The sequence below is a fragment of the Genypterus blacodes genome, unplaced genomic scaffold (assembly GCF_046128005.1).
Source record: "Genypterus blacodes isolate CSIRO-AG114 ecotype Tasmania unplaced genomic scaffold, CSIRO-AGI_Gbla_v1 ptg000039l_1, whole genome shotgun sequence".
Lineage (NCBI taxonomy): Eukaryota > Metazoa > Chordata > Actinopteri > Ophidiiformes > Ophidiidae > Genypterus > Genypterus blacodes.
Window position 1 is genome coordinate 3,103,129 of NW_027466852.1, and position 27,636 is coordinate 3,130,764.

The window sequence follows — 27,636 nt, forward strand, 5'->3', positions numbered from 1 at the left end:
GATAAGATGGCCTCACAACCTTTACTTTGACACTGAACACAATTATTTATCTCCAACAACGCTGTTATAAACAACCTGACTGTACAAGCCTATGGCCAGGGTCACCGCCTCCTCATCTCCTTATACATTTTATCCACGTGTGTATCACACTCCACAGTTCCCAGCCAACATCTCTTTTCTCTGTCTCTCTCTCTCTTCTCCCACCTCTTTCTGTATCAAAAAACAATCTTAAAAATGTCCCATAAGTGTATGCTCACTGTCACATCAAATGCTCTCCAATAAAGATATACAACAAAAAAATGATGAAGAAATGAAAGAAAGAAGATTCAGAAAAGGTGATGGATGAAGTTTTATTGGTCAAACTGTACTCAACTGTTAAGAGTCTGATCTTGGGCAGCAGAGACATGAAGTTGGCAAAGCTGTCAGACACGTCAACCGTGTGATCCAGAGTGGCAACAGCAACGTTTCCTAAGTGCTGGAGGTTTCTTATGCCGACGCTGTGCCAGAAGCATGTCAGAGTGAGGATCAGTGTTTAGCAGGACCATCTCCTGCTGGTGATTTGAAACGCGTGATAAAGATAAAGAATCTAAAACTGCTCAACGAGTTCTGTGTTTTTGTGATATTTAAATGTACAGTTTTTGACCTGGTGGTTTAGCACAGGGACAACCTGATGAAATCAAGGGTATCAATTCAACAATATCACCAAACAGCTGAACATGGGATTTTTCAGCATAGTAATAACTTATGGAAGACGCTTCTTCCATTATTCAATTCATACTGTATGCATACACTGGGGTCCAAATGTCTGAGACCTCGAGTGCAAATGCTTTTTTTTTGCACTATTTCCTAATTGAATACAAATTAGAAGAAAGTCCATGACTGTCAGCATTCTTCATTGGTCTTCAAATACAGTTCTTCTTGCAGACCTTTGTGGTATCTTTTGGGTCATTATACTGCTGCAGTATGAATCCTAAATAATATCATATTTAGGATTCAGGCTGAAGCAGTATTTTGTTTATATTTTTGCACGGATTTATACACAATATAATTCCATAAGTCCAATGCAAAGTTACACTCTGTGTATGGTATACGTGTCAAAACTGGAATCATATCGGCATCAATAAATATATGGATTATAGAATAAATATATTGTGTTATTTTAGTTTTAAATTATGATATAATTAATTCAATGTGGATCACTGCATTAAATGAGTATCCTGGTAATTCAAAAGACAGAGAGAGCCCGAGAGGGAGTGGGGGTTGTTATTGCTCTAATCCGTTCTTAGAGGATAGAGGCTTAGTGGCCCTCAGGTTAGACTGGACATTGCCGTCTTGAGCACACATACACTGACACTGTTTTCGACACAAATACCTAACAACTCTATACTTAATCAATCTTCACGTGTCATTTAGTCTGTGTTTCAACACCGAAATTGAATTATTCATTATTTTGAAGACATCAGCCTCTGAAGATGAAGGATCGCTTGGCACAGCTGAAGGAGGTTGGTAGAATGTCATATTCTCTGTGGAGCACCTGTTGCTAGCATAGGCCTTGTAGTCGTAGTACTTCCAGCTTATTCAAGGATATAACTTCATGTTGCGTGCTCACAGCCTGTACGTGCATTCTGTGAAGGATTTAAGTTTGGCTGGTTCATTGGCTTGACATGTGTATTCTTCATTTGGTCTCACAAGACAGCAGCTCCACCGTTATTAGATAGATAGATAGCTTTCATTCAAAAACAAAGGTGGTGACCAGCTAACAAATTTACTAAATTTACGTGTAGCCCAGGAACTTGGTTATAAAAACATTTCCATGAATGTAATTATTTCACAAAATAATATAACTATGATTATTAGTAGTATTCAATCATTTTTTGCAAAGAATTTTCAATTGAAAACAGTATTAGATGGCATAACAATCAGCATTATAGCTTTTTTTAAAGTTAAACATAGATAGGTACCCAATATCACCCAGCACACCTGACTCATTGGGCAGAGACTGCACCTACACATCACAGACTGTACCTGTACCAGTGAATCAAACCTTAGTCTGGCAGGAACTGTCACTCTTTCTTTGTGTATAGAATTTAATGGAGCTGCCTCATCTGAACTTGAGAAAACAGTGTATAAGCTTGAATGAATGAGTGACTGACACCTTCTTCCCACCACTCCTCACTGAGTTAGTTTAGTTTCTTTTTTTCCAGTCAATTACATACAATACGTAACTTACAAAGGTGTTTGAATAATATTATTTAATTTTCCCAAATAAGAAAAAATATATAATATTAACAATTATAACAAAACATTAAGCAGAACAAGGTAGCCTAAGCTTATTGTGTCCAGCCTTATTACATAATAATTATTTTACATTACCCAACCTGCTTTTCCCAGAGCAGCAGTGAAACAAAACAAACCAAAATATACAAAATATTATCAAGAAACACAGCAACACAAAGCCAGCAGCAGATACACTACAAAGTGTTCATCTCTGTTTCCAGTGTTGGTCACAGCCGTTGTGTCCCTCAATTGAAATATCCCTGAACATTTAGTTAAGGGTTTTTCTTGGGATCACTATAGGTCCCCTGAACCATTTGTTGAACACTGCAACATGGTTATGGCTGATCTTCATCCAGTAGGTAACAGGTAGTCTTGGTTGGAATGTTAGAACCTGCAGTGACTTTGCCAAGTATGTTTATTAGCTAAAGGTTTGTTCAGTTTACCCACTTTTTAAAATTAGTGTTCATGTATGTATTGTGTATACGTGTGTTTGTGTAATAGAAAAGTGATCCGGTGGGAGATGACGTTGCGATTCCTGTGGGGAACCAGGAGTTCATGGATGATTTCTTTGCCCAGGTATTCTCTTTCTGGATTCTTTGTCCGTCTCATTTGTAAAAGAGAATGATTTGTTGGCTCACACACTCTCTCTCTCTCTCTCTCTCTCTCTCTCTCTCTCTCTCTCTCTCTCTCTCTCTCTCTCTCTCTTAGATCGAAGACATCCGTGGCAGCATTGACAAGATTGACGGGAGTATCACAGAAATAAAAAAACTTTACTCCACCATCTTGTCTGCCCCTACGTCTGAGCAGAGTAACTGTTCCTGACACACACACACACATACACACACACAAAAGCCTGTGTTTGCAGTAAGGTAGTGGTTGTAGAAATGTCTGTTTCTCTTCTCTCTCTGTCTTTGTATCTCTTTCTACCTTGTTCCCTTCACATCCCACACACTTCCCTCAATCATTTCAGAGACTCAGGATGATGTTGCAGGCCTCACCACTGAGATCAAGAAGTCAGCCAACAATGCACGAAACAAACTCAAGAGTCAGTTGTATTTTCTATGCTATTTTACCACAACTTCATGAATGGCAACAGCAGTCACAGAGCCCTATCACAAACACAGATTATGGAGCAACTTGTTTTCCCTGTGCGTGTGTGTTTGTGTGTTTGAGACAGGCATCGAGCAACAGCTGGAGTCAAACACAGATGATAGGGCATCAGCTGATCTCAGGATACGCAAATCACAGGTCAGAAGATGCTTGTGATCTCCACTGCCAGATTGCGATCTGTATACATACTTGCTAACACAATTGCTTATCAATCTAGTACATACAGTATATACATTTCTTACCACTTATCCAGGTAAGGATCCAACAGGCTAAGCAAAGTAACCCAGGTGTCTCTTTCAATGATAAGTTGAATGGTGATCCACACAAATCCACTTTATGATTGTCGCTTTAGTACATTTTTTATATTCAATTCATTGTACTTCCCAAAGTCAGCAAGTCTCATCCAATTAGCCCCAACCTAATCTGGTGGAATATTTAAAATTTTACACCTAAGTAGGTAGAATTATATATTTACTATCATGATGAAGAGTTTGAGAGCCACATCCTAATGTTGTTATGAAGGCCTCCACATTCTGACTGGAAAACAAACCATTCAGCCAAAATGCATTAGTCAGTGTCAGATACAGGACGTTGGTGAGGCCTGATCCTCAGTCAGATATGTTTTATGTCCAAGCATTTTTCTCAGTCACTTTTTTTCCCACAGCATGCTATTCTGGCCAAGAAGTTTGTGGAGGTTATGACAAGGTACAACGAAGCTCAAGTTGACTTTAGAGACAAAAGCAAAGGAAGAATCGCCAGACAGCTGGAGATCAGTGAGTCCAAGCTGCTTATAATGTACTGTCGTTACATGACACATGTGTTTCATCTGTTTAGCAGCCGTATTCAAGATTCAAAAAGCTTTATTGTCTGTCACAGAGTAACAGGAATTTTTGACATGGCTCGTAATATCCAAGACAAAAACATAACCATGAACAGATTCAACATCAATCAAATGTATCAGTACAGAAACATAAAGATAGAATGGATCATGATGTAAAACTACTTGCAGATAGATAAATGATGTTGAATGTTTATATACAGCCATTTTCTCACTACTCACATGTCCTTTGTGGTATTGTTAGCCGTGTGAAGTGTGAGTCATAGATGACATAGCAATGTAAATGGAATAATATGTTTTGCTCCTGAAAGCTTTGCAAAGGGTGAAAATGTATCATTATTATTTAACAGGATATTTATACCCAGAAATCATAGTTTGATAAGAGTCTTATTCTATATATACATAATGTCATTTGAACACAAATCACGTCAATAACTTTTTAAGTACTTTTTTTCCTGTTGTTGCTGTTTCCTGTCAAAGTTAGTGTATTGAATATTCTTTATGGGCTTTCATGTGTTTTACTTTAGGGGCACAGACATTATAAGCACACCTAAGTGGTAGTAGTTCGCTATGACAGCGTGACAATAGTGTTAAAACCCTCTTTGGACATTTGTGCTTGCTGTCTATCACAGCTGGAAAAGCAACCACCGATGAGGAACTGGATGAGATGCTAGAAGGAGGCAATGCAGCTGTGTTCACTGCTGGGGTAAGAGGACAGACTGTATGGATGTGTATGCACATGCACAGAGGGAGACACACTAAGACAATACCATACAAAGGCTGCATTAAAGCATTTCTGTTCATTGTACGCAGGCCATGGTTAGTGGTGGTGACGTGTTGGACGTGTGTTGGATGAAATTGTCAGGTGATGTTGGGTGTTTCTTCTCTCTTCGTCATCTTCTCTCTTTCACTTTAACGCCCTCTGCAGATCATGGACTCGAAGATTAACCAGCAGGCTCTCAATGAGATTGAAGCTCGTCACAAAGACATCATGAGGTTGGAGAGCAGCATCAAGGAGCTCCATGACATGTTTGTCGATATCGCCGTGCTGGTTGAAAACCAGGTACCCAAACACATGACAGATAAAAGGGGAAAAACAAATGCATTGTTTAGAAACATTGCAGGAGAACTCTCCCTAGAAGTCATGATCATATAAGCAGGTATACAGTTCATTTAAAAAAAATGTTTAGGAGATTTACATTCACAAACAGGCAACATGGCTGCAGAATTTTCTTGCATAGAAGTTACTCCACCATCAGATGACATGATGTCTCTACCGTATATACTTTGCTAACTTACATCGCATGTCTTTCCAGGGTGGCATGATTGACAGAATTGAGAGTAATATGGACCAGTCAGTTGGCTTCGTGGAGAGGGCGGTGGCAGACACCAAGAAAGCGGCTAAGTTTCAGCAGGAGGCTCGCAGGGTAAGTAGGGAGTGTTTGAACAGATTTGAAGCCATTTCCCCTCTTAACACTTGAGTGTTCACTCTCTGGCCAGTATCATAACAAACACATTACGTTTACTCAATTAATTTTATGAATGCACCATTAACATGTTTGTGGAATACTGCATTTCTTTCTTCAAATATATTATATTGTAGCGGACCCTTCCCTTCACTGGGAATATTGTAGAGCATTGCTCCTTCCATTCTGCTGCAGACAATTAAAACTTGGTCCATGCAACTTGACATTTTCACCCATATTAAACTACACTAACACTTTTCCAGTCCACAGTGGTAATAATGTCCAAAATACAAGCCCTGAACTTGTATTTTGGAAGTGTCACACGATTTCTCAGACGTGTCTTATTCCACTTAAGTGCATCAATGGACTCTTCCATGTGCTATGCACTGATGCTGGACACAATGGATGTGTGACATTAACGGATGTACTAAACAAGTTTTCAGAAGTAGAAAAGAGAGTTCTGAAGGACTACACAATAGTGCATTGTGTTCTAGGATGTTTTATTATGTTTAGTTCAGTTGTCTTCTGTATTTTAATTGCTGCCTTTATTTTTTTCTCTGTCCTTTTTCTCATATTCTCTAGAAACAAATGATGATCTTCTGTTGCTTGGTGATTTTGGCCCTTATCCTTGGCTCTTTTGTCTACAGCTTTTTCAAATAACTAGCCTGACAGAGGTCACCCACAAGGTGAACCTACACAAACCAGCACTGGATGGCCAGAAAATAATGCTTGGTATCATCTCATTTTCAGTTCAGTCATTTCAAAATAAGAGAGAAATCAGCGCTTAGATTTAGTTTAGAGTTCCAATAGCTAGATAAAGGGAACTGAATGTTAATTAAATTCAACTTGGACAAGTATCCATTCTCTTTTCTTGAAAGCTCTTAAAGCGATGCAAAGATGACTCTTCATAACAGCTGCACACCTACCAGTTTCTAATGGATCTGATTTTGATCATAATTTACACAAATTTCCCATATTGTTTCTCCAAAGGCTAGCATAGAACCTATTGATCTTTGTTATTTTACTACTATCTATGTTACACTAACACGTATCCCATATCACAAGTATGTGGTCCGACAGATTGCATTACATTCTGCACATATTTACAACTGGCATTAACATGGCTCTCCTTATTTAAATACAGTTCACATTTTATTGCTGGATGTAAATGTGGCCTTTGAGATACAATGGTTGTAATGTCCAATAATTGCAATAATTGTTATGTATTGATTTTATGGACAAAATGTATTTCAATGGATTGGAAAGTGAACTAAGCTTAGTGTGTGCAATCAAACACAGCTGACATATAAAGTAGGATGGAACAGCTAGTTTTTTTCCGCATTTTACATTATCACACAAATTGAGACATAAAGCAAGTGTCAGTTTTTTCTACATTAGTTGCTATCTATGTGTTGCCGTGGAAACCATGCTATTTAATAGATTATGTATAATATATTAGAAGTCATTTGTAGAATTATTTGATGGACAGACAACAGTGTGAAAGTATTGATTACAATGACATTGCCTTGGGGGGTGGCTGGTTCCTTGCTGTTTCAGGTTTTGGTTTTGTTTATTTATTGCAAAAATTGCTTTCATTTTAAATAAATGTGTGTATATATATGTGTGTGTGTGTTTATTGCCATACAACTAGCCTTTTTCATGTCATGGGTTGAGTTACCATTGTTATCACTGTCAACAGGGATCTATCAAAATGAATTGAAGGAATTTTGTCAATACGTGGGCCTGGCCAAGGAGCGGTACACTAGATTCTCTATCTCTTTCTAACTCTCTGCCATTATAAACAACTTGTCTGAAATTCCTCATTTGTTAAAAGGGCGAGTATTAGAGTTTTAATTGTAAATGGATCTGATAAAAAACTTTGTACTTGGAGATTGAGGCCCTCTGCATCCCAGGGTAAAGTCAGGGAGGCTGGATGTAAACAAGGAAAGGCTGACAGCCAGCTGGGGTTCATTATCTGTGACAGCAGGTGTCGTGGTTCTGTGAATCCTTTCTTATTTGCAAATTAATGACTGTTACCATTTTTATGGGATTTGGCGTAAAACTTGTACCTTTTGCAGTTTGCCCTCCTGCTGGAAATAATAAAACCAAACAGTTTTACATTTATGTCATGTGTGATTTGTTACGCCCCGTATTGTCCCGTTTTTGTGTTCGGCTCATTTTTGGCACATTCCACTCACCGTCTTCCAGTTGTACGTATTTGATAGACAGGTAATGTAACCAATCACAATGGCCTTGCAACACTTTCTAACCAATCAGCAGTCGTTTACTCAAAGCACGCCTCAAAATCTATCGAGCTCCCAGCACTTCCTCGTTGAGGTGACGATGGGAAAACGTGTGCGAATGATGCGACCACTCAGTCAGTAGCAGAAAGGCAGCCCACTCAGGACGTCACGCCGATCGGAACACTGCATTGTTTTGATTGCAGACGGCTTCGATCGATCATGGTGGTAAGTATTTGGAAAGTCGCTATATTTGAGATAATTCGTTTTCCTGATGAATAATGTATACTTATAATAGTGAACAGTCGGTGGCAGTATGTGATTTCACCGTGTGATTGGCTAGCGCTCATGACGATTGTCTGTTTGTCCACTCAGGTACGTCATTTTAAAATATCAACTAATTAAATGTAAGGTCTTCTTTGAGTTGTGCACTCATTGGTAGTGTCCAAGAACCTCCGCGTTCCCAATTGGATGGTCTTGTCCAATCAGAATTTAGAAAGCTTTAGTGGGCGTGGCAGTGAGCTCTACCAGTAAGCTCCTCGCTCGCATACAATGCGGTTGGCCCATCTTCACGTTTGTGGGCGGGTAATGTATTGTTTGTGATGGATGGAAAAATGGCGGCTACCAGGAGACTACACTAGTTAACTTTGTTTGTTTTTGTTCTTACAAGTAATTGCTGCAGTACATTTCTGCGTTGTTTCCATAAATACCATATTCACGGGTATACGTCTCTATCGGTTTTAGTTGCTGGTTGTTTTCTTAACGACAACATTAGCCTGTGTTGGTGTTACCGAAGAACAAAGCTCATGTGTTCGCCAAGTGCTATTTTTAAAATCAGCAAGTATTTTATAAACGCTAAATATCTTAAAGTAGTATATCCTTGTTCTGAATCAAACACATTTTGTCCAGCTATCATTACGTAGTTATCCTTTTATGACTGTTCACTTGATTCACATGATTAGCTAACCTCGTCCAGGATTAAACAAACATGTCAATAGCAATGGGGAGAAGTGAGCTTTACGTACTAGCTGCTGCTTTACTACCCAGTGGAGCTATGGTTGCCCCACGTTGAGACCTGAGACGGTGTAATATAAATATTTTATATTGAGCGCTACCCGTTTACCTGAATTTGAGTGGACCAAGCCCGACTTTCCCCAACTTTGAGATAATGGCTGATTCCAAAACACGATGCAGCAAAAGGCTGGTAAGTTTGACTCAGCACATTCGCTAACTGTCGTGTTTGGTCTGCTAAGATATATATTCATATATATTCATACATTTTTTCAAACCCCAATTCGAAAAAGAAGAAAAATTTAAATAAATACAGAAAGTGATGACTTGGAAATTCCCTTTTTTGGGGTTGAGTTAGAAATGTAATGTCAAAGCTATGCATGCTCACTTCTTTTAGCCCACAGTCACATCTATGCTTCCCTAAAGTAGCCAACTACTCAGGCGCATTCCCTCCAAAGAAGAAATTGGACTGTAAAAGCCCAACTTTGGTGGCCTTTGGACCGTTTTTCCCCCCGACACCTTCACTGTAAGAATTGCCACTCTTATTCAACAAAAGTAAATGTGGTTATTTTAAGGAAGGATGTCTGAGATGTGTTTGCATAATTGGTCAATAGCTAAAAATGGACTCTTGAAACTGTGAAATAGTGTGAGACTGAGGCACAGTCTACATTTTCCTAATATGAATTAGGCCTGTTTCTTGAACGATATCGCCTGTTTTAGTACAGTGAGGGAAAACCAAAAACCATCCAGAAAATCACATTTTATAAAAGTTATGCATTGATTTGCATTTGATAGAGGGAAATTAGTATTTGATCCCCTGAGAAACAGCCCTAAAGCATAACGTTTCCACCTCCATGCTTGACGGTGGTGGTGTGTTCTTGGGGTCATAGTCAGCCTTTCTCTTCCTCCCAACACGGCGAGTTGAGTTGTTGCCAAAGAGCTTGGTTTGGGTCTGACCACATCCCATTCTTCCAAGCCTTCTTTTAATCATTGAGGTGTTCATTGGAAAACTTCAGACAGCCTGTTCATGTGCCCTCTTGTGCCGGGGGACCTTGCGTGCACGTCAGTATTTCGACGTGTGTTACCTATGGTCTTCTTTGTGACTGTGGTCCTAGCTGCCTTGACATAATTAAGAAGCTCCTCCCGTTTAGTTCTGGGCTGATCCCTCACCTTTCTCATGATCATCAATAACCCACGAGGCAAGATCTTGCATGGAGCCCCAGACTAAGGCTGATTGATGGTTTTTGTGGTTCTTGTAGACCATTTCAACCTTGTGCAGGTCTACAATCTTGTCTTGTCTTGTTTATGGTTGGAATCTGATTGACTGCTTTTGGGGACAGGTGTCTTTTATGCAGGTAATGAGTTGCGATCAGGAGTACTTTCTAGAAGTGAGAGTTATGGTGTGGAGTCATGGCATCCATTTAATAAGGAACAGTGTCGGATTTAGTCCAGATGCAAAGCAGCATTTCTGTCATTTGGGAGTGTTTTGGATTTAAGTCAACAGATACCCAACAAAGCAAGGTGTTGTGCAAGGCTTCAAGAGGCAACACTACCAACTTGTACCAGCATTTGACAAAGTACCACTGGCTGCTGTGTGATGAATGCAGGATTAAAAAGTCTAAAATATTTAGATGGTATCTCATCTCTATCTCTGACTTGGCCTGATTGTATATTTCTGTTATTGCTGTATCTGAGAAAAAAACACTACAATGGGATTACATATCTGTGCTCAACTGTGTGTATCATGTTGCGGAAACATGCCTTTTCAAACACACGTATGTATGAGCGAAGGTCCTCACACATAAATTAAGAAACAAAGTCGGTTTTTCACTTTGCTGTCTGAGAGTTACAGGGCCATTTGTGCAGACGTGCCTGCTTGTTCAGTGAGCCCTGCTTACATTCTCTTTTTCAGGCTGCAAATCACCATCAGCTTTTCAAAGTTTTATGCATTAATGAAATTGTGACAGTAAAATGTTTGAGTTTATAGCCCTGTCAACCAGAAACTGATTTTCCAATTGGGACACTTATAAAGAACATAGAATACAACACTATTATGTCTTTGTTGCCGTCTTTCCCCATCTTCTTACCACCTTTTACATGTCTTCTCTTTCACTTCTTTCTGTGCCACTTACTGTGTTATGTCCTTCCTTCCTCTTCCCAGAGAGCTGGTACCCGGCGGCGTTACCACGATGATGGTATTTCAGATGAGGAGATTGATGGAAGGAGGATGTTTGATCTGGAGGAGAAAGTCCATAGCCAGAGGTTCACCTCTGAAAGAATTATTCGCATGGAGGGAAAAAGTAAGGCACTTTCACACCACAGGAAAGTTTTCAGAAAGTGCAAACCTCAGAAACCAGATACTTCTAGTGAACAGCAAAATGTCCACTTTACATGCAGCTCACACAGGGCAAGATAGAAAAAGTTTGTGATGAATACTTTTTGCCCGTATCGCCCAGCCACTGGTCCAACTGTGTGCTTTTAGCAGCAAGGATGCCATTTCAATGCAAGCTCATGTTCTGCCTGTTGTTTATTACTTTTACCATCACATGTCTGAAGTGGCGATCAGTAGCAAAAACCATTTACTCCTTTGTGTTTTTTTAGACTTGACATATGAGTATGTCCAGAGAGGAGGCCTGAGAGACCCACTCATTTTTGAGAAACCCAATGGACTTGGAATCAAGTAGGAATACTGTTCCGTTTATCGCTACACTTTCTCTCTCCTGTCTTCTTGCCTTCTCCATCTGTTGTCCCATTTTCTTGGTCCCATTTATTTATGACCCCAGAGTCATTTGATTTTTAGTTAATTCAAACCAATGACCATGTCACTATATGGTAATCATGTGGTGATCTTGTGATTCTCCCGTTGCTCCGCAGGATGCCAGAACCTGACTTCAGTGTCAGCGACGTTAAGATGTTTGTTGGTAAGACATTAATGCCTGTGTAAACTCCCCAATGTCCACCATTAGATATTTCAGCACTGCGTTTCTAACAGAAAATGATCAAGTTTTGTTTTCTTTGCTCAGTTTTTGGACACAAGATCCCTCCAATTAAAGTTTTCCTGGTCAATAATTGTGATGCTTTCCTTACACCCCATCTTCAGGTAGCAGACGTATGATAGATGTGATGGATGTTGGCACTCAGAAGGGAACAGAGATGTCCATGGCCCAGTGGACACGCTACTATGAGACGCCTCCCTCTCAGAGAGAGAAACTCTATAATGTCATCAGCCTGGAGTTCAGCCACACCAAGCTGGAGAATATGGTCAAGAGACCGACTACGGTATGGTGGCTATAGATGGAACCTGAAAGGCAGCACATAACTCATATTATAAACAGTGCATTGAAACTGAATACATGAAATGCAATTAGTTTGCAATGGACCATTGAATTTGGGTTGAAAATGATCCAATACACCCACAGATTACAGTGTACTTATTATTTCTAGGTGGACTTGATTGACTGGGTGGACAACATGTGGCCTCGTCATCTAAAAGAGAGACAAAGAGATGCAACCAACTCCATCACTGATATGCAGTACCCTAAAGTACAGAAGTAAGCTTCTTCAAACTCTCAGGCAGTATATAAATAAATAAAGACAAGAAGTAAAACTAAGTAAGCAATTAATCATGGAACACAGTATCTTAAATATGAAGTCTCATGCCTTTGACGATGACGCAAATACAAAGTTGTTACACTACTGCTAGTTTCTTTATCACTCAGACCCACATAGTGTCTTCTAAAGCCTTTCTGAGATATAAACAGGGCTCTGATAACAAAGGAACTTGTTTGAACTTTTGAGCTATATCCCTGGAAAGTATTGTAATGGTGCAAGGTAATTCGCATACTAACTTTTTGTGTGATGAATCCCCATTTTATTTATTTCCCCAACACCCCCAAGTTTAAAAGAAAAATCCCTGCGCTGCAATAATGATTCAGATCACAAACAGTTAATTAAGAAACAGGCTACATATGATAAACCACATAAAGGATTAGTTATTCGACTTGACATTCATGCTGTCTGTGGGTACCTGGGCCATTGTATTTTCATAATGAAAGACCATGTTATGTCCAATGGTAGGAAAAATACTATAGCTGCACACTGCAACAATCGGTTTTGGATGATTCTTTTAAAAACCTCCCTTGGGCACTCTGCTAAGCAGAACGGCCAGTCTAACGAATCTTGTTTGTAAACAATCTAGGGTGAAGTTCAGTGTGATTGTTAGGAGAAGTAGACCTTATTTCCTTCATCATCATCACCACAGTAATATAAACTTCATCTGCAGATATTGGCAGGAGAAATATGGAGAGGATGAGGTCTGTAGATATCTCGATTCCGGATTTAACCATTTAGTTTCATGTCTTTGTAGATACTGTCTGATGAGTGTAGAGGGCTGCTACACAGACTTCCACATTGACTTTGGAGGTACTTCTGTCTGGTACCACATCCTGAGAGGAAGCAAGGTTAGTACGCAATGTGGTGATTATGTTTCCCTCTTATGATCTGTGTATTATAGCCCCAAATAACTCACAAAGCCATGCCGTGTTTGACCCCTGCTTTCAACATTTCAAAAGCAATATTTCTTGCTGACATATTGCAGCAAGTGAGTTTTCATGTGTTTTCTGTGTTTATTGCATCTCAGGTGTTCTGGCTTATTCCGCCAACCCCTCAGAACCTGGAGCTTTATGAAAACTGGGTGCTCTCAGGAAAGCAGGGAGATATTTTCCTGGGAGACAGAGCATCTGACTGCCAGAGGATAGAACTGACGCAGGGCTGCACCTTCATCATACCCTCAGGTACATGCATGCACGCACACACACACTCACAAATTGCTGAAAATGTTCACTGATGGAACAAACAGCTCTCATCGCTGTGTATCATGTGTTTGTTACTCTCAGGCTGGATTCATGCTGTGTACACACCCGTGGACACAATGGTCTTTGGAGGAAACTTCCTTCACAGCTTCAACATCCCAATGCAGCTGAACATATGCAGTATAGAGGACCGCACACGGGTTGGTGCAGATACACACGACACACGCAGAAAATGAGTGATGGTGATGCATTGACGGTTCACGCGATGGAACTTTCCTCTACTACAGGTTCCACTGAAGTTTCGTTACCCTTTCTACTATGAGATGTGTTGGTATGTGTTGGAGCGCTATGTCTTCAGTCTGACCAAGATGTCCTACCTTACACCAGATTTTCAGAAATACTCTCTGGGCATTGGTAAGAACACACATCTGTTTTCTTCCTCCCGCAAACACTTTCTGGTGTGATTGCTCAGTAATCATTCCTATTATGAAAATCTATTTAGAAGATGTTACACAAAAACACTTTTTAACCTGTTCAAGCTCCTCTTCCAGTTACTAGTTACCAGTTACCAGTACTACTTCATGCTTGATGTGTGTTCCTTTTAACATCTTTTCAACCAGGCTTTCGGCACTAACAAAAAAGTATCATTTCATGCTGTGACTGTCTGCTGTCAGGTCTCAAGAAGCCACCTGCCTCAGAAACGGTCCCTGAGCAGGTGAAGGAAGAGGAAGGTGGTAGCGAGGACGAGGCCTCGGAGCAGGACTCTGATGAAGCCTTGGGCAAAACTCTCCTCACTACCCTTGAGCAGGAAGGCCTGTGGAATCTGCTGGGCAAACTGGAGGCTCTGCCTTCAAATAAGAGATTTGTCCCAGCAGGGATGCAGAATGCCACAGCCTTGCTCACACACATCAAGGTAAGAGCCCTCTTCTTGTTTTTTTTTTAAACGTCCTTCAACCTGGTCATTTAAAAAGGAGTTGTGTCTTCTGTCCAACAGGCCTTACTGAAGGAGCATGCCAGTGATGATCCTAAACTTTCTTACACAGGAAAACCCATCATTAGGTGGCCGAGGAGGGTAAGCAGCTCCCTTTCTTAATTCTAAAACGTGTGTATTCTTGTGTATCACTGAAGATTTTCAAACACAGGCATAATTTGATTACCTACAGTAAAGTTATGTCCAACATAACTACACCCATCACTTTGTATGGATTATGTTACACCATGTAAGCTAACTTGTCCACCATATAAACAATACATTTCTGGTCATAAACAAACACGCCATCACAGAAAGGAACAAATGTAATATATGTGTACAGTGTTGTACAATTTCACTGTAGTCTGGCAACCGTTGCTACTTAACGTCCCTATTGATCAGCCAACAGTATATACATACGTACACAATTTATGTATTGCTTTTTGCGTTTAATACAGCTTTTCAGGAAGCACAATAATGATGCAAACTCATTACAAAATACAGGACAATGCATAGATCAACTTAGTGGGAGAGAATATACAGTCATAGATGTAAGCAAAGACCAACAGACAAAACAAAAGCTAAGATGCAAAGGAAGACAACTAAATGGATGCTTTATTTTTTAAAGTGTGTATGAAGAACCACAGAATGGCTATGAATGTGGGTTTTTGATGGTGTGTAAGAAAGAGGAATCAGTTCTGTATGTTCTGGGAAGAAAATGGGGGCCGCATCTGTTTGAGGGGTTCTTTTTGGTCTGTATGGATGCTGTTGTTTGTTTTTCCAGATGCTTGCTTTGTTGACATTATTGTAGTGATTCTCTGAGAATTTTGCTATGTCTTTCCAGTTAAGTAAAATGTCTGGGTTTTTTCGCTACTGGCAGTGCGATTATTAAAAATGTTTTTTGTACAAAGAAATGTTCAGTGTGCACAGGTCTGCCTGCCTGTGCATGTTGTATATGTGGACAGAACCCAAGAGTGATGAAATAATTGGTAGACAAGTTGTGGTTTGGGTATAATTGATGATTGATGATGATTTTGTGAATTGGTGTTACAGTACATACAGTGTTATTACAGACTGTTTTGTCATTACCAATATCAGTAATCCATGAAGTTGGGACTGCAGATGTCAGTAATTTATATAATTGTGTCCCACCAGTTCATGTCTAGTTGGAGTTTGAGCTCAGCCTCCCAGGCGGCCCATGTTTTAGAATTAGATAGGTCCAGAATGTGGCAATAGATCCCTCTTAGTGGTGTCCCGAACGTAAGAGGTCTTCCCACATGAGTTGGAGGGGAGGGGAGGGAAGGGGAAGGGAACAGGGTTTTGGACATTGCTGAAGGCAAAGTGTCTGGTTTGGAAGTACTGAAATAATTGGTTAGCAGGTAGTCTATGTTGAGTTGACAGATTAGAAAAGAACCACAGGGTTTTTGGTGAACTGAGAGATCTTGGTTGGGAGAGAGGAGTATATTAGGGCAGATGAGGAGTTGCCGCAGGATTGGGCTTCCAGCCTGCACCAGGCCAGCTCAGGAGAGTTAACCCAGTAGTGTCATTTATCATATGAATTGCCCAGTAATAGGATTGGAGGTTTGGTGAGGCGACATCTTTGTAGAAGTGATTCGCAGATGCTTGGAGGCTTCGCACCCCAAATGAAGGCGCTGATCATTTTGTCTAAAGAGTCAAAGAAATGTTTAGGTAGGAATAGAGGAAGAGATTGAAACAGGCAAAGAAATCTCAGCAGAAAATTAATTTTGATCACATTAATTTTGTTCTTTTTCTGGAGAGGACAGCTGGAAGACTAGATACGGTTAAGAAAAGCAACAAGTCATCCGCATAAAGCAATAGTTGATGTTCGACAACATTTTGGATAAGGTCTTTAAAGCGAGTGGAAGACTTTAGAGATGATCCTTGTTGTTGTGATCATTACTTACTTAGAAAGGGAGCTGAAATGGCTTTTATCACTCTTTTATATTCTTTATCTGAATAATTCATTTACAATTTTTGCAACTGCATTTTAGATTTAAGTTAGATTTTCATCAGTTTTGTCCAGTTGTCATTCTCTCCCCATCAAAGATTTTCTATTCCCAAGTATCTGTAGCATTCAAAGGATGAGATAGCTAAGAAATATTTTTGCCTCACTCTCATGGCTAAAATCTTACATTACATTACATTACGATCATTTGGCAGACGCTTTTATCCAAAGCGACTTACATTACATTACCACCCTTCGCAGAGGGGGGAGCAATTGAGGGTTCGGTGCCTTGCTCAGGGGCACCTCGGCAGGGGCTCGAACCGGCGACCCTCCGGTTCCCAAGCGGAAGCCCTACCCACTGAGCCACTGCCTTCCAGTCTTCCAGTCTTCCATCTTATTGTCTGTACTCTGGTTTATTCAGTTGCTTATGCTTCACTCTCTTTCCCTCTCTCATTCAGCCATCTTGGTATCAGCCTCCACCTCCTCCTCCACCACCTCCTCGTCCTAAAGTGGCCTCCAGTCCCATCACCCCAAGAGCACAGAAACCTGCCTCATCCATGTCTGTGCTGAGAAGACGCAGGGTCAGGTAAACATACCATGGCTCTTGAATTAATCGTCTGTTTAACAGTTCACAGCTTGCCTTTACACTCGAGCCCTATAATACTGACTGGGATGATGTAGCACATGTAGCGACCAATATCTTGACTAACAGTGATAGATCATTACTGTTATTGGTGAAAATGAATGAAAACAACATAGGCTCAATTGATATTGTGGGAGTGCGAGATTGAACTCTTTTTTTCCCTCCGATCATCAATGCTTTGTTTAGGTGTAAGCGCTGTGAGGCTTGTATGAGACCAGAGTGCGGAGACTGTAACTTCTGCAGAGACATGAAGAAATTTGGAGGACCAGGAAAGCTCAAGCAGACTTGTGTGCTAAGACAATGTCTCTCTGTAAGTCTGAGCTTTTCAGTTCCTGCATAGTTCTGATAAATGTGTTTACAGTGTGGATGTTTGCTTTGATAACAGTAACAGTTTATATCGATGTAAAACCTTGATATTTCAAATTAAAGCAATACATTTGCTTTACCAAATATTATTATCAACACCTTTATTAGATTTAAATTGAAGTAAGCTTGCAGAGGATCATACATGGATCACGCGTTACTCTTTATTGAGTCATGTAAACGTCACAGTTATAGAGAGCAGACCTGTGGGATAAGTGGCACGGTAGCACTGGCCAGTTGGAAGGGCTAAGCAGGCTACACTTCCATTACCTGGAAGTGTCGATTCACAGCCCGCCTGAACAAAATAGAAGTCCATTAACAGTGTTGGAGGTCTGCTCTGCTCAGTAAGGGGCAGCGACATAATGGCTATAGCTTCACAATTATACAGTGCTATGACAAAGTATTTGCCCCCTTACAGATACTTGTTTTTTTGCACATTTGTCTCACAGATTTTAATATCAGACAAAGATAACCTGAGGAAATACAAAGCAGTTTTTGAATTATTTCATTTATTATGGGAAAAAAGCTATCCAAACCCAACCTGGCCCTATGTGGAAAAAAAAAGATGAGAAAGAAATCTATCAGTCGGGAAAGGGTTACAAAGTTATTTCTAAGGCTTTGAGACTCCAGCAGACCGCAGTGAGAGCCATTATCCACAAATGGAGAAAACATGGAACAGGGTCATTTAAAAACATTTTGGATTCACTCAGGTTATCTTTGTCTAATATTAATAGTTGTTTGATCTGAAAAATGTAAGTGTGACAAAAAAGCAAAAACTGGAAAAAATCTGTAATGGGGCAAAAAATTGTTCACAGTCCTGTAGAATTTGTACAAACAGTTACATCAAAGCAAAGAACCCTTTGTAGTAACATTTGATGGGTGAAGTTTTGGGGGGTTTTCAGTTTCAGGTCCCACTAAATCAAGATGTATTGGATGATTTTCACTGTCCAGGTTAACTGACTTGATTACTGCAGGTCCGCTGAGTAAACAGGATATCCTATTGCCTGGCTTAGCCTGTCATGTCTGATTGTCTGGCTTTTGTGCTTTCTTGTTAGAATAGATAATGTATCATATTTTGATGTTCTAATAGAGAAATGTGGTGTGTGTGTGTGTGTGTGTGTTTTATTGCCCCTCTTCCAGCCGGGACTTCCTCTGTCTGCAGTGTGTGAGATTTGTAAGGAGCCAAATCAGGAGGAGACAGGAGATCTCTCCCTCACGCTGATGGAATGTTCCAACTGTGCCCAGATCGTCCACCCTGCCTGCCTTACGGTACACACACACGCTTACATTGTCACTCTTTATAGTAACGAGAGGAAACTGAGGTTATAGTCCAACTGGCTGAAACGACTATAAAGATGGACCCATGTCTGAGTATCCCAATGTGCGGAATCGCCGACTCATACTTCAGGAGCATATCAAGTCTGTAGAATAGATCATGACACATGTGCTGAGAGCGGCCAGTTTCCTTCTGAATGTCTGTCTCCATTTGTGTGTTCAGATTCAGGGTGATGGAGTGGTCAATAAAGACCTGCCTAGCTGTTGGGAGTGTCCAAAGTGTGTCCAAGGCATAACTGACCCAGAGGTAAACAACATCTTCACCACACATACACACACACACACAAACACACACACAGACCGTGTCATACCCAATTCATTGTGACGCAGTGATGATGTGTTTGGTTTCAAACTAAATTTATTCAACATGTGTCATTCCTGACCCTCCTAAGCCGGGTTGTTTGGTCTCTGCCCAGGTGTGTGCAGTGCTAATTAATTACTAATTACTTACTGACATTTTGAATCACATTTGAACAATTATCTGACTTCTCTGAAAGAGATGGAGAGAGTCAAATGAAAAGATCCAGATACTTTGTCTCTTTTTTTGGTCTTTGAGAGAGCAAGAGAAGTGGGACTGAAATTTCAGTTGGTTTCTGTGTGGAATGTAATGTAAAGTAGCGTTCATTGCAGGTCGAACATATGTTCATTTAGTAGTAGCAGGCGTTCTCTCTGCGACACCTTCTCACATGTGTATAATGCATAACAGCTCTCTACAGCCTTCTCAGTCCCAGATGCACACATTTGCATTTTGAAGAGTTTGCAAGGGTCGGCTAGGTTTGCATGATTTAACCTTAATTTCAGCTCATTAATGCTCTCCACCGCCCAATATCATGTCCATCTGGACCTGACAGCCCCCTGAAAGCGACAATTGCACATCTGCATAACTGTGGTAACGGATGAAAATGTGTGCAGGCAGAAGTGGAATTAAGAGAAAAACCCCAAAGGGGAAATTCTGGCTGTTTCTGCACTTTCTCTCTCTCTCTTGATTACAACGGAACACATTTAGTTTCCTGCCACGTTACACAGGCAGGTTGTTTAAGTGGAAACTATCCAAATGTGTGAATGAGTATTTGTGTGTCTGTGTGTGAACGCTGTGTTTGCTATCAAATTAATGATCTGCTCCAGCTCCCCATGACCCTGCGAAGAATAGCAGGGACTTTGGCTACAGTTACCATATCGGTTAGGCCATATCGGATATGTGTCACATTGGGATCAGAGGTGGTCTAGGCCACTTTGGGTTTGGATCTTCCCGTAGTGTAAACAAACTGCGACATGTCCAAACACTTTCACTGCACACGCGTCATGAAATCCCGCCCTTCTACTCAGTTTCCTCCCGGCAATATCAAGGTGCTTACATGCTTTGCGCAGAGAGTAAAGGGCTTCAAACACCTTATAGACAGTAGAAATGTTTTACTACCACGGCCAAATGCACAATGGCACGTTAGCATGGCCCTTTGGCTCATTGCCAGAGCGCCACAGTCTCTTTATGCACAGACACAGGAACACGGAGACGAGTGTGCTGCCGGTGAATTCGGCTGCAGCTGAAGGTGTGTGTCCTATACGGAAACAGAGTCCAGTCAGAACCTGTGAAGTTTTGGACCATGTGAGTCCACAAGTGCTGACTGCGGTCGTCTCTCTCCACAAAAACAGCCAGCGCTCTAAACTTTAGATTCAATAGTCTCAACCTCAACTTCTAATCTGTTGCATCAAAGCAGAAAAAGGAAAACCTCGTCTCTTCCAGTTGTTCTAAATATTGAATCGCATGGTCAACACATCCTCACTCTGGCCTGATGAAACCGGTATTCATCTGGATTTTACAATATCTGATTCTGAAGTGGCATGAGATGCCTCTTGTAACCGCAGCCTCTGTGAGTGTGTACTTGTTGTTTCACACAGCAGAGCCCCAAATGAACACATTTGGGGCTCTGCTGTCGGTATCCGTGCTGCTGCCTGTGTCTGCATCCTTCTGGAAGCATACTCAAGGGTCAAGCTTTTTGCGTGCACCTCTCTCAACTGGGCATGCTCGTACACTCTCACACACACACACACACACACACACACGTGGTTACAGTGTGTCAACGCTAACAGGTATGATGTGTCTCCTTTGTGTTTTTTTCTTACGTTTTGCTTTATTGTTTTGTCTTTATTTACCTTTAATTTAACTCAGTCATCAGGCAGTGAGGAATCATTGGTTGTCGGCCATCAGCAACACATCCATCCTCACGGGGCCCTGGTCCTCAGGCTGGGCCCTGGGCCCTCTGCTACCGTAGAGGGTCCTGTGAGCTCCCAGCATGATGGGGAGGTGGGTCGCTGTGGTTTCCTCCCTCCTTCTCTTCCTTCCTGCTCTTCCTCTGCGTCACTCGTTTTGGTGGGAGCCCCTCTGCCTTCTAAGCCAATCAGCTTGAGACTGGTGAGAGGTTCTGCCTACTGTGCGTGCGTCCACCAGTCTGCGTTCTTCCCACCATTTTTCTTTTCCATAATTTGCAAGTGAAGAGTTTCCCTATCACGTTGAAACATTTTTCTGGGAAAAGTATGTGATGCGGGAGCAGCAGCTCCTTCTGCACGGCTGCCTGCTTCATGTTTTGTGGCTGCTTCTTTGCTTAGATGGTCTATGAGCTCTTCCATCTGCATGAAGTTCTTACTCTGCAAATGGAAGCAGCGTGATATCACTGCTGACCGTGATCATCAGGTTTACTCTACTGTTATTAGAATGTAGCTTCCATCTGTTTCCAGTATGTGGTGTAGACATTCACAAAGTTCACAAAGTCTCTTGTCTGGTGCAGGAAGTCTGTGATGTGTGTTAGAAGTTGGACTTTACAGGCGTGGAGTGAGACCTGTTTGACAGGGATATCATTTGTTTCAGCTTGTGAGTGAATTGTTTCAGAGATTAAAATTGAAACAGCGTCCTTACAGTTCCACCATGACCATCATTTCATCCTGCTGTTCCCCCTTGACTGACTGAAAGGACAGTGAGACTGTGTGTCCAGCTGAGTGAGGAACACATGTGACATTGAAAGGGACCGGTCTCCACATGTGGTTTTGAAGGCCTCAGTATGTTTCATCTGATGTGCCTACTGCATAGTTCAACGAGGTTGGAACCCTCCTATCAGGCAATATTTATAACTTTCTGTATTTGCCACATTGGGAGGCGTGTCCACTTCACACAGCGCCTGCCTGGGTGTGATGATGGTCGTCAAAGTGGCCACAGTTTGAATTTCACTCTCAAAGTTGTTGTTTTTTCCATTTTATCACTGCTGTGTCCCGCTTTGAGGAGAGAAGTGAAATTGAACGTGTGTGTGTGTGTCTGTGTCTGTGTCTGTGTGTGTATTGGACCATCAAATATTTTATTTGGATAAGCAATCCAAATGACACCAAAGACCAAATCTAGTCTATTCGCTCTTTGTTCTCCATCACCTGTGTGCTTCCTGTCCTGCCATGTCATCCACAAATGTTCTCTGTTCCTCCCTGTTAGGGCCAAACGTACATTGTGTTGTCGTGTTTGTTCATTACTCTAAATTTTAAAAAGCTAATTCAGAAAAAAAGATTCTCTCCGTCTTTAGTATTCATCACAGCGTTTGGGAGCCAGAACAGTGACTACATATTGTACATTAATAATTGCCAGATGTGGAATCGGTCTGCTCTCCCTACAGCTCAGGTTTGGCAAGTTCTTGTTTTAAAGGTGTGGACAGGTGACGTGGACTAGCTAACAGGGATCCTGGCAACCTTCAGAGGCTCGACTTACAAACCCGCCTGCTGTAGTGAAAGTGTCTTATTTACTTCTTTAATCTGATTCAGAGGGATGAGAGCACATGATGTAATCGGGCATGTCTTCAAAATCCTGGAAGACGGGACATTGAGGGCATGTTGTACTTATTTATAAAGAGGTGTGAAAATCCAAACGCAACGACAAGAAAAAGGATTTGTACATTAATTCAATACACACACACACACACACACACACCGTTTTACTTTGTACCTACTCTTTGTTGTAGTCAGGATTATTCACTTGAAGGTTGCAGATTACAGGAATAGTTTTTCTTTTTGTTTTGCCTCCATCTTGTCCATCTTTTTGGTTTGTACACACCAGCTTGCATTCTTGCTTCCGTACTAAGCCACGTTGGGTTTGAGGTCATCATGACAGTAGACAATTCTTTGCACACATGTTCACATTTATAGATATAGAATGAGTGCAACAGTGTGAAGTTATGATGATGAAGAAGACGAGGCTGTGTATATGTGAGGAAGTGATGAAGAAAAGCTGTGTGTTTGTTGTCAGAAAGTGATGAAAGCTTTGGTGTCTTTATTCTTGTTTGACAGCAGGCTAAAGCTGAGAGGAGTGACGGGCCAGTGGTGAGTGTTTATCCTCCTCCTCCTCCTCTTTATCTATTTTCTTTGACTCTTCTGATTTCTGTCCTCTCACGTCATCCTCCTCCATTTCCTCAATCTGCAGAAACGGAAGTCGTCCACCTTGCTAGACGCTCGCATCGCAAAGATCTACCGAGGGCAGAGACACAGCCGTGACGGGGACGACTCTGCGAGTGATGAGGACGGCGAAGGTTTGTCTGCCCTTTTTAAAGAGCGACCTCATTTTCACCGCTTCAAAACTTCAATCACATCCCCAGTTTTCCCCCCCTGTTTCAATTCATCCGTCCTTCCTGCAGCCTCGCACAGGAGGAAGCTGGCACTGCAGGCTCGGGGGCTGAGCCACGCCTCCAGGAGAGGCCTGCCCGTCAACAGAAGAGGACTGCTGAGAGGAGGTTACACCCACAGAGGAAGCAGAGCAGGCCTCGCCTCCACCGCCGCCTCCTCCGTCCTCAAACGAGGGATGGGCATGAGGGAGGGAGTAAAGAGAGGCCGAGGCGTGAGGCTGCGAGGAGGCTCCAGGATGCAGAGGAGAGGAGACGAGTCTGAGGAATCGGACGACGACGATGACGACGACGACGACGATGACGACGAAGAAGAGGAAGACAGCGAAGACACGGACAAAGAGCGGCAGCATCTTCGACAGAGACGGAGGGGAAGGTGCAACGATGACGACGAAGAGGAGGATGAGGACAGTGGGGGCCAGGACTTGGACCCGGAGGAGGAAGAAATAGAGACGCTGGAAGATGAAGAAGACGAAGCAGAGGTGGAGGAAGGGCACTGGGATTCAGACCCCGAGCCGCCCGTCCTTTTGGTGTCGGATCTTAATGATGACCTGTTGAGCGGCTCCTACCTGACCGTCACCCTGCAGCGCCCCCACAAGGCCAAGAGACAAACTGGTAAGCACTCACGTCACTCAACTGAACTTTACTTCTTGCATCAACTTGAGCTTCCTCAGAGCAGCTTCACCAGCTCCTCCTCCTCCTCCTCCTCCTCCGCATGCTTTACACTTTGAAGGTTCTGGTGGTGTTCAGGTGGCAGCGTGCTTTTTAACCAACTTTTTAAAGTTCTGATGAATGACTGAATGAGCCGTGTCGTCCTGCTCAGGCTCCATAGTTCCAAAGTTGGAAGCAGCCATGGGTGTGAGGATGGCGTCCGCAGGCGCCGGTGGTCAGCAAAGCTACATCCACCGCAAGACGGCTCTGTCCAAACCATCCAGACTGAGGAACAGTGACAGTACTCTAGAGAGTGGAACGCCAAGAGGACCTGGCAGGTAAGGACGAGACAGATGTGGGAATCACTCCTGTGTTCATATCCCAGAACTCCATCACACCGAGATCAAACATCTGTCTACAATGCATGCTGGGAGGACTCCATTGTGACTTTAGATGAGTCTTTATGAAGCAACCTGGTGTCACAGATCCACTACCATGAGATGTTTTGCTTTTGTCCCGCAGGCCGTGTCTCCGGGGAAACCATACCAAAGATCGTTCCGTCACCTCTTCAGACGAAGATGAAATCGCTGCTCCTCACGCGTCGACCTCCCTCTCTCCTCCATCACTGCTTTTGCTGCCTTCGTTTAAGGATGTGGGCAGCGAGAGGGGAGGAGAGAAGGAGGTGTGGGTGTCCGTGTTCAGATACCTGACGAGAGCTGAGATGCTGACCTGCATGACCGTCTGTAAGGCCTGGTACAAGTGGTAAGACTCAAGTCCAGTTGCCTAAGATTTACTTTGATCATCATCATTTGTGCTTTTTGGTGCCTTGGCCTTTATCTGTCATGTTAATATTGAAAGTCTTAGGTTGGCATAGAGGGCACTTTGGTATTCCATTAGGGGGCAGTGTATGAAATCTGCCATAAGTGCTCCAATTATCAAAGGTTCCTAATTCAGAGCGTCCCTATAGGCCAGCTACAGTAGAGTTTGCATCTATACCTCAGTAAGTATTTAAGGAGCGCTGTGCCGCTGTGCCATCTTCCCTGAATACCTTCTTTATTTCCAAGTACAATAAGACGAGCAGGATTTAAATGGAGTACTTCCTGTCCTGTATTCGTGTTGTGTTCAGGAGCTGTGACAAGCGTCTGTGGAATCACGTGGACGTGAGCCGGTGCAGCCCGCTCAGTAATCAGGCTCTGGCAGGAATCATCAAACGCCAGCCCACATCTCTGGATCTGTCCTGGACGCCCTTAGCCAAGAGACAACTCCACTGTCTGCTCACCAGACTCACAGGTACACACACACGCACACGCACACGCACACACACACACACACACACACACACACACACACACACACACACCTCTGTATGCCCTTGAGATAACCTTTGGGTGGCACGTATATGAATAGTTGACTTGAATTGAACATGTGTAAGTTCACACACTAAACTGTTCTGTTGCAGTGTGTGTGTGATTCCCTCTCTCCCTCTCTCCTCTGATATGATCAGGCCTGAGGGAGCTGAGACTCGCCGGTCTGCCCTGGTCCTGTGTGTCGGCCCTGGCCTCTCCCTCTCTGCCGTACCTGCGCTTGCTGGACCTGCGCTGGTGTGAGGGTGTGACAGACGCTCAGATGAAGGAGATCATCACTCCGCCTGGTCAGTGTTTGAGCGGCCGTGGTACACACTGTACTGTAGTGTGGTGCCAGAATTCTGCACAGCTGTTTTTGTATTTCATTGTTGACTCTCTCTCCTCTTCGTAGGCCTGGAGCCGTCTCGCAGCAGACTAAAGAATGTATCGGTACTACATTTGTCTGGTTTGGACATCAGTGAGTCGACGCTGAAGCTGCTGCAGCGCCACATGCCTCACCTGGAGAGGCTGGATCTGGCTCACTGCACAGCCATCACCGACTCCTCCATCACCCTGCTCACCATGGCGGGGACACACACTCGAAACAACCTGAGCGAGCTCATGCTGGCTGGTTAGTGCTTTTTTTTCTAGTTCTACTTCATGTCTTTATTTAAACAAACCACACACTTATTTTGGCTCAACCTCTCTAAAAAGAACAATAGTTTCCTCACTGGGCTCTCAAGCTGACCCCGGTTAATCTGCTGAGTCAGCAGAGATCTTAAGGGGCGTTTGGTGACTTGGATCACATTCATGTCATTTGATTTTGAGCTTGGTCTTAATTCGCCTAGATTTCACATGCGTCTAGTCAGCACAGTTGTATTTTCAGGACTTATACAGCATCATCCATATCAATACGTACCATTAGCAAAGTAAGGTACAAGATATGTGGGCGTTATATCATATATACTGTAAAGCAGTGTGGATAAGGCTGGTGTGTGAAACAGAGAGCTGCCTGTATGATGGAGCTGAAGCAAAGTTACTTCTAACCAAACTAAGAGTCAGCATTGAATACTGCTTGTAAAATCTGAGGTTATCTGCATATTGCTCCTGGTGATTTCCCTTCTGTGTGTGTGTGTTTCCAGGTTGTAGCCACCTGACGGACAGCTGTCTTTCCTACGTCAAGCGCCTCTCCTCTCTGATTGTGCTGGACCTCAGAGGCTGTAAGGGCATCAGCAGACGAGCCTGTGACACTTTTATTTCAGACCTGTCCCATATTGCTCTCTTTTGCATGATGGAGGAAAAGCTCATCCAGCGCATCGACTAAGATCCTCCCGTCACAATGACTGAACACGGTGAACTAATTCCAGAATGTGTCTGGGTTTGGCAGAAACGCCAAACCACTGATGGGACCACGTTGAGCTTAGTTTAATTTAAGTTTTCATTTTGTTGTGGGTTCGTATCTGCAGCTTTGTTTGTTCTGATGTCGTGAAATGGTGATAGAATGGAGGAAAAACAGGAGTGCAGCTTTAGAGAGACGTATTCTGAATATGAAAAGCCGCCTTTGTATACAATTGGACATCAAACCTTTAATCTCATCACACAACTTGTTGTAAGAAACGGTGACATGTCTATATGTAGTCACATTTGTATGTGTGTATATGGATCTTTGAGTTTGTTACTACACTTGCCTATTTTTCTAGAAAAGTGTGAAAATGAATAACGTTCTTGTTTGAATCGGTGATTGTTTCATGTGCTGAGAACTTTGTTAATAAATGTGGAAAAGCATGACTACAGAATGAGCCTTTGAGTCTAGACCCTCTCTTACACCACCCTGTTATTACTTTGAGACATTGTGCTGACACATCGTGTAGACTCCAGACGCTGTGTCGGCACAATAACCAATATGGATACAAAACTCTTTGAACCAAAAGAATTTCTCTGATTTCCCAGCTTGCACCAAAAAAGA

The 27,636-nt window shown here is 42.3% G+C and overlaps 2 protein-coding genes across 2 annotated transcripts; both read left to right on the forward strand.

The window, feature by feature from the left end:
• The first annotated feature begins 1,472 nt into the window (after positions 1–1,472).
• Positions 1,473–6,351, forward strand: stx3a (syntaxin 3a). Its single transcript, XM_076147822.1, has 10 exons — positions 1,473–1,502; positions 2,779–2,853; positions 2,986–3,085; positions 3,248–3,322; positions 3,455–3,525; positions 4,052–4,160; positions 4,858–4,931; positions 5,154–5,288; positions 5,542–5,652; positions 6,274–6,351. The coding sequence occupies exons 1-10, from the start codon at positions 1,473–1,475 to the stop codon at positions 6,349–6,351; spliced, it is 858 nt and encodes a 285-aa protein (XP_076003937.1).
• Positions 6,352–8,518: 2,167 nt separating this feature from the next.
• Positions 8,519–27,466, forward strand: kdm2aa (lysine (K)-specific demethylase 2Aa). The gene is made up of 25 exons (XM_076147820.1): positions 8,519–9,135; positions 11,104–11,242; positions 11,544–11,622; positions 11,817–11,863; positions 12,043–12,221; positions 12,387–12,493; positions 13,309–13,402; positions 13,582–13,735; positions 13,838–13,953; positions 14,041–14,167; positions 14,428–14,666; positions 14,748–14,825; positions 17,148–17,275; positions 17,519–17,642; positions 18,836–18,964; positions 19,194–19,277; positions 23,348–23,380; positions 23,481–23,586; positions 23,692–24,291; positions 24,500–24,665; positions 24,850–25,089; positions 25,454–25,617; positions 25,832–25,978; positions 26,083–26,301; positions 26,813–27,466. The coding sequence occupies exons 1-25, from the start codon at positions 9,100–9,102 to the stop codon at positions 26,992–26,994; spliced, it is 3,717 nt and encodes a 1,238-aa protein (XP_076003935.1). The 5' UTR covers positions 8,519–9,099; the 3' UTR covers positions 26,995–27,466.
• The last annotated feature ends 170 nt before the right edge of the window (positions 27,467–27,636 follow it).

Bases quoted from the DNA above. Each gene is read 5' to 3' on its own strand.
- stx3a (XM_076147822.1), top strand. From the start codon at position 1,473: ATGAAGGATCGCTTGGCACAGCTGAAGGAG. The intron at 3,086-3,247 runs GTAACTGTTCCT...CAATCATTTCAG, and splicing joins TGCCCCTACGTCTGAGCAGA to AGACTCAGGATGATGTTGCA. The intron at 4,161-4,857 runs GTGAGTCCAAGC...TGTCTATCACAG, and splicing joins CGCCAGACAGCTGGAGATCA to CTGGAAAAGCAACCACCGAT.
- kdm2aa (XM_076147820.1), top strand. From the start codon at position 9,100: ATGGCTGATTCCAAAACACGATGCAGCAAAAGGCTG. The intron at 14,826-17,147 runs GTAAGCAGCTCC...TCTCTCATTCAG, and splicing joins TCATTAGGTGGCCGAGGAGG to CCATCTTGGTATCAGCCTCC. The intron at 24,292-24,499 runs GTAAGCACTCAC...CGTCCTGCTCAG, and splicing joins CAAGGCCAAGAGACAAACTG to GCTCCATAGTTCCAAAGTTG.